Below are 11,975 nucleotides of genomic sequence, written 5' to 3'. Positions count from 1 at the left end.
ATCAGTTCATTTTGCAGTTAACATGTGAACATGTTGGATGATCTGTCTGCTGTCACTGGGTGGTGCTGAGGTCTGAATCTGAGGGCAGCTCCTGTAATCACAAAGACAACAGAACCATCAAACTCAGATATAAATTTTATACCTCAAAATTGAAATAAAGCTGATTCTTCTGTCCTCACACACTCAGGATCTGAAGTTCTTCTCTTACATTTTTTTCCAGTATTACAGTACACTACAGTACTTTAATCCATAGTTCCTGATTAATGAGGAGTTACTGAAGTACAAGCTTTTAAAAAAGATGTTACTGTCTTTACAGATGTGGCAAGAGCCTGAAAACATGCTGTTGTTTGCACATATTTAATAATCAGCTCTGCACAGGAGCTGCAGCAGGGTGCAGCCTGTTGCTTTTACAGTATAATACTTGTAATAAAAGTACAGAAACAGTAATTAGTGACTGAGCAGCCCGGGGCGTTTCTCTTGATTTCTTTAGTAAATTCATTCACCTGCACATTTTAGCTAAACGAACTCTGACAGCCGAGTGCTCATTTTAGCTAGCTAGGTCTCAGGACCTAAGGACAGTAGTTACGGATTAGCTTACAAACACGTTTAACTTACCGAAAACGTGCAGCGGGGCCTCGGGTCCTTCTGTCGGGTAGTCCAGTTTACTGAAGAACACCTCAGGCTGTCAGGTTAAAACACTCGGTCGTGTTTTCGAAGCGTAAACGCTGGCCCTCCTCTCAGAGCCTACGCTCTATCTGCTATTCCCGAACAGAGATACGCAAGTTTCTCCGTGACTGCAGCTGCCACTACAGTCATTGGTGGGACATGACAACAGCGCCACCTGCAGGAAGATTTTCTCTCTGTCTGATACCTTGTGTTCTGAGACTGACGCCTGACATTTTTTTGCCTGATACCTGACGACTTTTTTCCTGAGACCTGACGATGTCCTAAAATGTACACCGTACCTGTGAGCTTCTGGATGGCTCACAGGGAACTGTAACGGTGCCAGCACAGTTCTGACGTTCCTTTGGGAAATTTGTGTCTTTGTTAGGAAATGTCTGAATAAATAAAGTTGGATATGATCTTTGTGTTCGAGTTTGCTCTCAGATCTGATTGATTCAGCTTCTTTGATGCGAGAGGCTGTCCACACTCTGACACGAGGACCCTTCCCTCGGAGGAAAGTTTCTCTGTAAGAAGACTTCCCTGCAGAATCCTTGAATACCTGCTGCCCCCTACTGCTCGCTCTCTGCATCACATCCTGTCAAACTATCAAGAGGAAGCTTTTCAAAATAAGAGGAAATATTGGCTAAGGCATGACAGCTCTGAACCAATCAGTTTGCAGCAAACCAGCAGTTTAATAACACATCACAAAACTGTACAGGAACATGAGCACACGGAGGTTTCATCAACACAAACCAGTGAGGCCAGTCTGTCCTCACCAGCAGCTTTACTGGAACACTGTGGCTACTGGGAAACACTCCCATAAATACACACGTGTGTGTTACTGCAGATATGTTTACAAGTGTCTTTATATGAATAACACATCTATAAAAATGTTCATACAGCTTCCAAACTAATACAAAGTGATAACTGATGGAAGTGCTGCAGTACTATGAACTCCAGGTGGATCATCACATGACTTTTATTATGAAGTCCTCACAGGAAATGCAGCATTAGCGCTGACAGAGCGTCAGGAAGAACACGTTACACTGTCCCAGCAAGGAGGCGCCAAACCAACTCGCAGACTTCCAGACCGCCAATTTAAGCCTGAGGCAGGCGCCTCATTGGTCACTTTACACGCAGACATGTAGAACTGACCAATGAGGCGCCTGCGTTTAGATGTGACCAACTGTGTTCACAGTTTGATTTGTTCCACATGTTGCAGCTTGTTTACTTCAATTTAATCTTCACAGCGCCGCGTTTCTATGATGTCATCGTTTGTGTAATCTGATGTGTAATCCCAGAGTCGTCACTGAAGCCGGCTCTCTGTCACTTAGTCTCTTCTAACTTTGTTTAAACACATCCGCAGGAACAGCGCTGCGGGTTACCCATTACTGAGTCTCATGCACGTGACACCTTCCTCCTTTACCTGTGTGAGCTTCATCGAATATTTGAACTGACAGGTTAGAGAAGGTTACTGATGTGAGATATCAGATTAGACTCGTTGGAATTATTAAAATATCATAAAAACATTTTTGACCATCTGTGAGTCATTCACATTCAAACACGTGTGATCAAACTTTCTGTTACATAAAGAGAACGACTCAGCTCTCAGTCTGTTAAGTACAAACTGATACAGCGCCCTCTCCTGGCTGCAGAGGACGCTGCACGCAGGCTGAAAAAGTCAGAGAGTTGCTGATGTTAGCACAGCCCTGAACTGAGCTCCAATCACCTACAGGCGACCGCATCACATGGCCCTCCTCAGCCGCAGCTTTTACAGTAAAGTCTGCCTGACGGGTCCTGTAGGAGGTCATGTGATCGTTGTCTCTGTAACCTGAATGGCCACCTTGAGTCGACTGCTGGCGTGCTGTGAATGGAGGGAGATCATGTGACTCCACCTTTCGGTCCTCAGACATCGTAGGGCCTCTCCTCTTCCTCCCGCTCCTCCTCCGTGGTCTTCTTGATGAAGGCAGAGGACAGCTCCTGCAGGAGCAGTTCCTGCGATGGCGTGCAGACTCCCTGCAGCGTCTGCCTGCTTCTCACCGCGGGCTGGCCGGCGGCGTCTGAGTCTGGAGAGCCTGCATCTCCATCGCCTCCGCCGGCTCCTCCGCTGCTGCAGCTGCTCTGCTCTAGAGTCTCCACGGAGCCTCTCGCAATCCGGACCGCTTCCGGGATGATCATGTGATCCAAATCTCTGGTCTCCACGGGAACCAACCTGAGTGGGGGGTGGTCTGGCACTTCCTGGGTCTCTGCAATGCTGCTGGACAGGAAGCTGGTCTCCAGAGACTTCAGGACCTGCAGGCCGAAGTCGCCGACCTCCTCGTAGAGCGGCTCAGGCAGGTCAGGAGACTCCGAGCGCTCCTCGAACGAGTCCTGCTGGACCTTCATGGGCTGGAGACACACACGAGACACACCAGAACACAGAGAGATGGGATCGGTCCCAAGGTTAAACCCCGCCCCCCCAGCGTTTACTACAGGCTCACGAGTGAGACGAGAGGAAGTACAGAGTACTTACAAAGTACATGGAGAGAGTTCTCCGGTCGTGTAGTTTCCTCTGCAGGGGAAGACAAAGTACAGATGACGAGTTTGTGCATTTGACCTGTGACAGTTTACTGAGCATGTTTGAGAAAAAGCTGAGAGAGTTGGACTCTAACCAGCGTCTGATTGGCTGACAGCATGCTGCTGTTGCTCTCGTCTCCTCTGATGGAGACGAGCGGCATCGTTCCGAACTTCTGCTTGGAGATGTCAGAGGAGGAGTGGCGGCGCAGCGCCGGAGGACCCGGGTCATCGTTCTGCAACAGAAGCACATCCATGATGGCCAGCACAGGAGCGACGGCTGATCCCAGACCAGCGTGCAGGTAAACGTACCTGAGCTCTGAGAAGGCTCGTGATCCAATCCCACAGCTCGGCCTCGCTGCTGCAGCACAGGTACCTGGTGGAGGGGAGGGGCAGATACTTTTGATGTCATGCAAGACTGAAACGCTCAGAGCTTTTATTTGAATACACGACGTCAAACATCAGCTGCTGCAGGTGAGTGTGACACTGAGGAGGACAGGTGAGCCCTGATACTTACAGCTGGTGTTTGTCTGACATCACTGTGAAGCCCCACCTGCACAGGAAACACAAGCCATCAGATAATGGCCATCAGCCTCTGACGCTCACTGCTCAGTTCAGACCGCAGGAGTGTGTGTGTGTGTGTGTGTGTGAGTGTGTATGTGAGTGTTCTTGTCTAGCTATCTTTGTGAGGACTTAAATCTGCATTCTACTATACTTGTGAGAACTGACAGTCACTTGTGAGGACACACACACACCAGTCCTCACAAGTTTGAACAATTAGGTTATGGTTAGGTTTAGGGTAAGGGTTAGGCATTCATTTTTAATGGTTAGGGTAACGGGCTAGGGAAACTATTATGTCGATGAAGGTCTTCACTAAGAAAGCTGAACGGGCTTGTGTGTGTGTGTGTGTGTGTGTGTGTATGTGTGTGAACAGGTTCTTACTATACTGGTGGGGACCAACAGCCCAGGGTTGAAGGCATTTTTTCACACTCAAAATGTGGTTTTGGTGTGAGGGTTACATTTGAGTTAGTTTTAGGTGTAGGGTCAGTGTTAGTCATTCATTTTTGATTGTTAGGGTAAGCAGCTAGGGAAAGCATTATGTCAATGGGATGTCCCCACGAGGATAGCAAACCAGACGTGTGTGTGTGTGTGTGTGTGTTACCTGGTTGGAGCCTTCAGCTTCTTGCGGATGCCGATGTAGATCTTTAAGGATTTCAGAGCCCACTCCTTCTCAGGTTTGATGCTCTGCAGACACAGATGGAGAGACTTTTGTTTTTTACTGTTCTTTTACTGAGATTTGCTGGTTTTCTGTTCTTATTTGGGTTTTTAATGTTTTCCCAGGTATTACTCGTCTTCTTGTTCTCCAGTATGCGCCTTTCTCTCCTTTTTGTACACATTCCTCCTGTTTGTTAATTATTCAGCCACAGTTGGTGTGGAGCGCCTACAGTTTCGTTGTCCATGTACAATGACATCTAATATATTCTATTCTTTTTTAACTGTTTGTTTTACTGCTGTCTACTGTTCCCGACTACCTTCTTGTCTTTGAGCAGCAGCAGTTTGTGGTCTCGAATCTGGAACGTTCTCTCCTGGAACCTGGTCCCCTGAAGGAGCTTCGGAGGCTCCTCGCGACACCTCAGCAGACCCACCTTCATGATCTCGCTCTTATAGGCTGACAGGCACACACAGGTGGACACGTTAGCCATTAATACAACATCAGAGGCTTATTATCGCACAGCTCAATTCAATTCAATTCAATTTTATTTATATAGTGCCAAATCACAACAAAAGTCGCCTCAAGGCGCTTCATAGGTACAGAGAAAAACCCAACAATCATATGACCCCCTATGAGCAAGCACTTTGACGACAGTGGGAAGGAAAAACTCCCTTTTAACAGGAAGAAACCTCCGGCAGAACCAGGCTCAGGGAGGGGCGGGGCCATCTGCTGTGATTGGTTGGGGTGAAAGAGGGAAAACAGGATAAAGACATGCTGTGGAAGAGAGATAGAGATTAATAACAGATATGATTCGATGCAGAGAGGTCTATTAACACATGTTGAGTGAGAAAGGTGACTGGAAAGGAAAAACTCAATGCATCATGGGAATCCCCGGCAGCCTACGTCTATTGCAGCATAACTAAGGGAGGATTCAGGGTCACCTGGTCCAGCCCTAACTATATGCTTTAGCAAAAAGGAAAGTTTGAAGCCTAATCTTGAAAGTAGAGATAGTGTCTGTCTCCTGAATCCAAACTGGAAGCTGGTTCCACAGAAGAGGGGCCTGAAAACTGAAGGCTCTGCCTCCCATTCTACTTTTAAATACTCTAGGAACAGCAAGTAAGCCTGCAGTGTGAGAGCTCTAATAGGGTGATATGGCACTACAAGGTCATTAAGATAAGATGGGGCCTGATTATTTAAGACCTTGTATGTGAGGAGCAGGATTTTGAATTCAATTCTGGATTTAACAGGAAGCCAATGAAGGGAAGCCAAAACAGGAGAAATCTGCTCTCTCTTTCTAGTCCCTGTCAGGACTCTTGCTGCAGCATTTTGGATCAGCTGAAGGCTTTTCAGCGAGTTTTTAGGACATCCTGATAATAAAGGATTACAGTAGTCCAGCCTGGAAGTAATAAATGCATGAACTAGTTTTTCAGCGTCACTCTGAGACAGGATATTTCTCATTTTAGAGATGTTGCACAAATGGAAGAAAGCAGTCTTACATATTTGTTTAATATGTGCATTGAAGGACATGTCCTGGTCAAAAATGACTCCAAGGTTCCTCACAGTGTTACTGGAGGCCAAGGTAATGCCATCCAGAGTAAGAATCTGGTTAGATACCATATTTCTAAGATTTTCAGGGCCGAGTACAATAACCTCAGTTTGATCTGAATTAAGAAGCAGAAAGTTAGCGGCCATCCAGGTCTTTATGTCTTTAAGACATTCCTGCAGTTTAACTAATTGGTGTGTGTTATCTGGCTTCATGGATAGATAGAGCTGCGTGTCATCTGCATAGCAGTGAAAATTTATGCTATGTCTTCTAATGATGCTGCCTAAGGGAAGCATGTATAATGTAAACAGAATTGGTCCTAGCACTGAACCCTGTGGAACACCATAACTGACCTTAGTGTGTGAAGAGGACTCTCCATTTACTTGAACAAATTGGAGTCTATTAGATAGATATGATACAAACCACTGCAGTGCAGTACCTGTAATACCTACAGCATGTTCTAATCGCTCTAATAGGATATTATGGTCAACAGTATCGAACGCAGCACTGAGGTCTAGCAGGACAAGCACAGAGATGAGTCCACTGTCAGAGGCCATAAGAAGATCATTTGTAACCTTCACTAAAGCTGTTTCTGTGCTGTGCTGAGCTCTGAAACCTGACTGAAACTCTTCAAATAAGCCATTCCTCTGCAGATGATCTGTTAGCTGTTTGACAACTACTCTTTCAAGGATGTTTGATATGAAAGGAAGGTTGGAGATTGGCCTATAATTAGCTAAGACAGCTGGGTCTAGAGATGCTTTTTAAGTAAAGGTTTAACTACAGCCACCTTGAAGGCCTGTGGTACATAGCCGATTATTAGAGATAGGTTGATCATATTTAAGATTGAAGCATTAATTAATGGCAGGACTTCTTTGAGCAGTTTTGTAGGAATGGGGTCTAAAAGACACGTTGATGGTTTGGAGGAATTAATTATTGAAGTTAACTCAGAAAGATCAATTGGAGAAAAAGAGTCTAACTTAACATCGATGGTACTAAAAGTAGCTGTAGATAATATTACATCTGTGGGATGATTATTGGTAATTTTTTCTCTAATGATAAAAATTTTATTTGTGAAGAAGTTCATGAAGTCATTACTAGTTAACGTTAAAGGGATGGTTGGCTCAGTAGAGCTCTGACTGTTTGTCAGCCTGGCTACAGTGCTGAAGAGAAACCTGGGGTTGTTCTTATTTTCTTCAATCAGTGACGAATAGTAAGATGTTCTGGCTTTGCGGAGGGCTTTCTTATAAAGCAGCAAACTATTTCTCCAGGCTAAATGATGATCCTCTAAATTTGTGACACGCCATTTCCTCTCCAGCTTACGAGTTATCTGCTTTAGGCTACGTGTTTGAGAATTATACCACGGAGTCAGGTACTTCGGATTTGAGGCCTTAGTTTTCACAGGAGCTACAGTATCCAGAGTCGTACGTAGAGAGGAGGTAAAATTATTAACAAGATGATCGACCTCTGTTGGAGTAGCGTTCAGATAGCTGCTCTGCTCTATGTTGGTACAGGGCATTGAAGATGATAACAGTGGGTGGATTATATTCTTAAACTTAGTTACAGCACTTTCAGAAAGACATCTACTGTGATAAAGTCTACTCTCCACTGCTGTGTAATCAATTATTGTAAATGTAAATGTTATCAGGAAATGATCAGACAGCAGAGGGTTTTCAGGAAACACTATTAAATGTTCAGTTTCTATGCCATATGTTAAAACAAGATCTAGAGTGTGATTAAAGTGGTGGGTGGGTTCTTTTACATTTTGAGAGAAGCCAATTGAGTCTAATAACAGATTAAATGCCATGTTGAGGCTGTCATTTTTAGCATCTACATGGATGTTAAAATCACCCACAATAATTATTTTATCTGAGCTGAGCACTAAATCAGATAAAAAGTCTGAGAAATCAGAGAGAAACTCTGTGTAAGGCCCAGGTGGACGATAGATGATAACAAGTAAGACTGGTTTCTGAGTTTTACAGCTGGGGTGGACGAGGCTAAGCATCAGGCTTTCAAATGAATTAAAAGTCTGTCTTGGTCTTTCGTTAATTAATAGGCTGGTGTGAAAAATTGCTGCCACACCGCCCCCTCGGCCTGTGCTTCGAGATTTCTGGTAGTTAGAATGACTCGGGGGTGTTGATTCATTTAAACTAACATACTCATCCTGCTGCAACCAGGTTTCTGTAAGGCAGAGTAAATCGATTTGTTGATCAATTATTAAGTCATGTACTAACAGAGACTTGGAGGAGAGAGACCTAATATTTAATAATCCACATTTCACTGTTTTACTCTTTGGTTCAGATGTGGATACTGTATTGTTCTTTCTTTGTGATTTTTTATGTTTAAGTTGTTTGTTGCTGGTTTTTAGTTTGTTTTTTGTCTTTTTGGGAGCTGACACAGTCTCTATGGAGATGGGTTTTTGGGGGGGTAGCACAGCTGTGTCCACCTACAGGTGAGGAGAGTGATGCCTTCTCCTTTAGGGACCCTCTTCACCACCAGGTAGGCGGAGCTCGGGTCAGCCATCTTACACCACTGCAGAGCCTGCTCCAGGACCTTCTCTTTGGGGTGTAACGGACGCTCTAGAAACATGACAACAACCGACATGTGAGACAGGTGACCTCTGACCTCCTGAGAGGGACAGGAGTGTTTGCTCACCCAGCTGACCGTCCTCGATGGCCTCAAACGTCATCCAGACATCTTTGTCCCCAGCTGGGACGTTCCTCATGTACAGAACCTGATTGGTCAGCTCCTCAGAACACATGGTGGGAGACACCTGCAGGGGTCAGAGGTCACACAGCTTTAGTAATCGTCATTATCGCTATTAATAAAAGTTCTCATTAACGATGCCCAGCCTTACTTTGAGAGTTATGCAGCAATCGGGTATCTTCATCTCCAGATAGATTTCAATGATCAGATCACCGGCCTGAGAGAGCTGTACAGAATCAACCAATCAGGCGGCGGTTTCAGACACAGAGGCAAAATCAGCTAAACTTTAAAAGGAACTGCCGAGGACCAGCTGAGGGAACGCATCGCACAAAGGATGATGAAGATGGAGCTGCCAGGCAGGAGGAGAGGAGGAAGGCCTCAGAGGAGGTTCATGGGTGGAGTGAAGGAGGACATGCAGAGGGTGGGGTGACAGAGGACGATGCTGGGATAGAGATGGATGATCACGTTGGTCCCAGAGACCAGGACACTGAATGAAACACTTAACACATGTTCTATGTTGTACGGTTCACCTGTGTGTCTGTGCAAGAGTGAGTTTGTGTACCTGAGTGTCCTTCCAGGTGGTGATGAGGCTGATTTCCAGCTCAATCTGGGTCTGATGCTCCTCATCGATCTGAAACACGAAACAGAACGTCACACACGGGAGAACGTCACACATAAGAACATGTTGGCGTGCCCTTACGGCTTACTCACTTCAAAGACGTACAGGTAGTTGTCTATCAGGTCCTCCACGATCTTCACCTCATGCTCACCTTTCCCATCCGTCTGGAACAGACTCGGAGCGAAGAGCAGCGATAGGTTCTTGGTGCACATCTGGTTCAGATCTGCGCACTTCTGGACCCTGAAGAACCGCAGAGCCAAACGATGAGATCTTTAGATCTCATCGTTTGGCTCAGTGTCCTACACTCACCTGCTGTTTTCTACAAAAAGGCAAGTTCCTAAGCCCCACCCCCACCAGGTGTAACCAGTGCAGCTTCTTAGGGAGCTCACCTGTATAGGTGACTGATGAGAGCAGCCAGGGTGGTCCGGTTGACTCGGGGTAGAGTGCGGATGATGTCTTTGTAACGGTCCAGCCTCGCACGCCTCTGAGGGATCTCTGAGCATGAAGAACAAACTCGTTACAGACACCAATCACTCATTTAGACGAATTACAATCAGCTGAAGGTGTACTGCCGACCGTCCCTGAAATCTAAAGTAAAACCGGGTGATGTTCAGGCTGTGGTCTGGACCTGAACCCTGACAGCAGAAGCACCGCTCTTAAGAAAGGTGGACTCACTGGCAGCTTCCTGCCACAGCGGGTGGAGGTCGACCATGAAGATAGGGTCATCGATCTCTCTGAAGAACCTCTTCAGTACGTCGGTTACGTCCTCGATGAAGTGGTCCCCGATCCGCAGCTTGACGTTTCGAGCGTCTCTGCGGAACTCCTCCATCAGCAGTTTGATCCTGGATTTGGCTCCGTTCTTCCTGTAGATGCCCTCGTGACCCAGACCTGCACAGACCCAGAACGGCTTCGGTCACACGGCTTTGTTATCCTGACATGAGAAACCAGGGGAACAGAGCTGTGTGCCTCTTTCATCACATCTGAGCACATCATTTATCGGCAGAAACAGTAAAATCACACATAGGCTGGTCTGCAGGGTTTTTCTTCTGGCTCTAAAACATCATGCAGGGAAAAACACAAGAAGTTCAACCCGACAGGAAGTCGTCCTGATGACAACGGCAGAAGAACCGTGCAGTGAGGTTCAGGCTTCACAATGCATCTAACACACTGCTCCTCCTCCTCCACCCAAACCTGCACTCATCGGGGAGGAGTGCAGGTTTGCTTGGGTTGGGTTAATCACCTACTGGGAGCACCTTTCCTAAGAGTATGGTAGAAAATTGTAAAGGTATGTTATTTACCTTAAATATACTGACTAAAGCTTTACTCAAGCCAAAAGGGTTTAATCATAGGGAAGCCCCAAAACATGTGCCAAAGCCCCACCTAACCTCCAACAGTGTATGAAAAAACACATCAGACATTTCCAGGTGAAGTCCGGACATAAATTGGTATTTGTACATTTCCATGAGGACGAACATTTGTCCAACGATTCTTCATTTGATATTGAAATGTTTCCTTCATTTTCCCATCTTTCTTTATCACAGCCTGTAGAGTGAGGCTTCTTTGTCAAAACCCTCGCACCCTTACCTAAGGTGTTTCCATTCGCCTTCAGAAGAACGATCAGTATTGGATCATATAGATCAGTTCTGGTGACAATGTTCTGCTGGATGTAGTTCCTCAATTGGAGATATGTAAAATAGTCTGAATTGTTAAGATGATAATCAGTCTTTAAATGATCGTTTTCTTATGTGTGAGCGAATAAAAGGTCTTCACATCCTTTGAAATCCAGTGTTTACATGGTCAGGCCCCAGGGTCAAATGGAAGTATGTGGACTGTATCTGTATCGTCTAACTCAAACTCCAGTCCTCGAGGGCCGCTGTCCTGAAACCTTTCCATGTGTCCCTGCTGCAACACACCTGAATACAACTAGCAGGTCATTAGCAAGACTATAGAAGCTGTCTGCATGCTGAGATGGCAATTCAGCCATTTGATTCATGTTACATCAACTCATGAGTGAGTGAACACGGTGCAATAAAAGTACTTTAGAAGTACATTTGTCCAAACACTTCCATTTCTTTAAAATGACCTGAGGAGCGTTAGGGGCTGCCATCCTGTGTTCATGTGTAACTATGACTCTGCTGGGCGTGAGCAACACTGTGTCTGTGGAAAGCTCTTTTCTACCACTGATACCACGTCTCACTGTCCTGTCACCATTGAGACCTGAAGCTTCCTCCACCTCTTCAGTTCAGTTTAATTAGACGATCCTCCATCAGCAGCAGAGCCCACAGTGGCGTAGCTAAAGTCTCTTAACCCCAACCCTTACCAACAAGGAAAGTCTGTCAGTCAGTCTTCCTCACCGTACTGTGTGATGAAGGCGATGCAGCTGTCCACGATGATGGGGATGTCGTTCCTGCTCATCTGCTGGTCTCTCAGAGCGTTTCCTTTACCACCGGCTGCTCGCTGAATGTCCGAGTACCACAGAGAGAAGTCTGCGCGACCGACGCCCTGCAGGTGGAGCGTTCTGATGGGAACACCGAACGCACGTCTGTCAAAATGTGAAGTAGACAACAAACTGGAGCCTGAACCAGACAAACACTCACCTTCCTTTTTCCACCAGGACCAGGATGTCTTTCTTCTCCTGGTTCTCCATCTCAGAGGTGATACCTGAACACAGAGAGCTCCGT

The 11,975-nt window shown here is 45.9% G+C and overlaps 1 protein-coding gene across 3 annotated transcripts in view; it reads right to left on the bottom strand.

The window, feature by feature from the left end:
* Positions 1–1,331: 1,331 nt before the first annotated feature.
* arap3 (ArfGAP with RhoGAP domain, ankyrin repeat and PH domain 3) overlaps positions 1,332–11,975 on the bottom strand; it is a 58,436-nt gene continuing 47,792 nt past the window's right edge. For all 3 annotated transcript variants that reach the window (XM_005463800.4, XM_005463801.4, XM_019346843.2), the window contains 16 exons: positions 11,892–11,955; positions 11,649–11,812; positions 9,970–10,182; positions 9,684–9,789; positions 9,387–9,534; positions 9,238–9,306; positions 8,827–8,901; positions 8,625–8,742; positions 8,420–8,548; positions 4,749–4,885; positions 4,379–4,461; positions 3,734–3,769; positions 3,529–3,592; positions 3,315–3,452; positions 3,176–3,214; positions 1,332–3,051 (listed from right to left, as the gene is read on the bottom strand). In XM_005463800.4, coding sequence (XP_005463857.2) covers positions 2,569–3,051; positions 3,176–3,214; positions 3,315–3,452; positions 3,529–3,592; positions 3,734–3,769; positions 4,379–4,461; positions 4,749–4,885; positions 8,420–8,548; positions 8,625–8,742; positions 8,827–8,901; positions 9,238–9,306; positions 9,387–9,534; positions 9,684–9,789; positions 9,970–10,182; positions 11,649–11,812; positions 11,892–11,955 — 2,066 coding nt within the window. In that variant the 3' untranslated portion in view covers positions 1,332–2,568. The remainder of the gene's footprint in view (positions 3,052–3,175; positions 3,215–3,314; positions 3,453–3,528; positions 3,593–3,733; positions 3,770–4,378; positions 4,462–4,748; positions 4,886–8,419; positions 8,549–8,624; positions 8,743–8,826; positions 8,902–9,237; positions 9,307–9,386; positions 9,535–9,683; positions 9,790–9,969; positions 10,183–11,648; positions 11,813–11,891; positions 11,956–11,975) is intronic.

This window comes from Oreochromis niloticus, linkage group LG2, assembly GCF_001858045.2.
Source record: "Oreochromis niloticus isolate F11D_XX linkage group LG2, O_niloticus_UMD_NMBU, whole genome shotgun sequence".
In the NCBI taxonomy this organism is placed as follows: Eukaryota; Metazoa; Chordata; class Actinopteri; order Cichliformes; family Cichlidae; genus Oreochromis; species Oreochromis niloticus.
The sequence above is the reverse complement of the archived record's forward strand: the minus strand, read 5'-3'. Positions and strand labels throughout refer to the sequence as shown.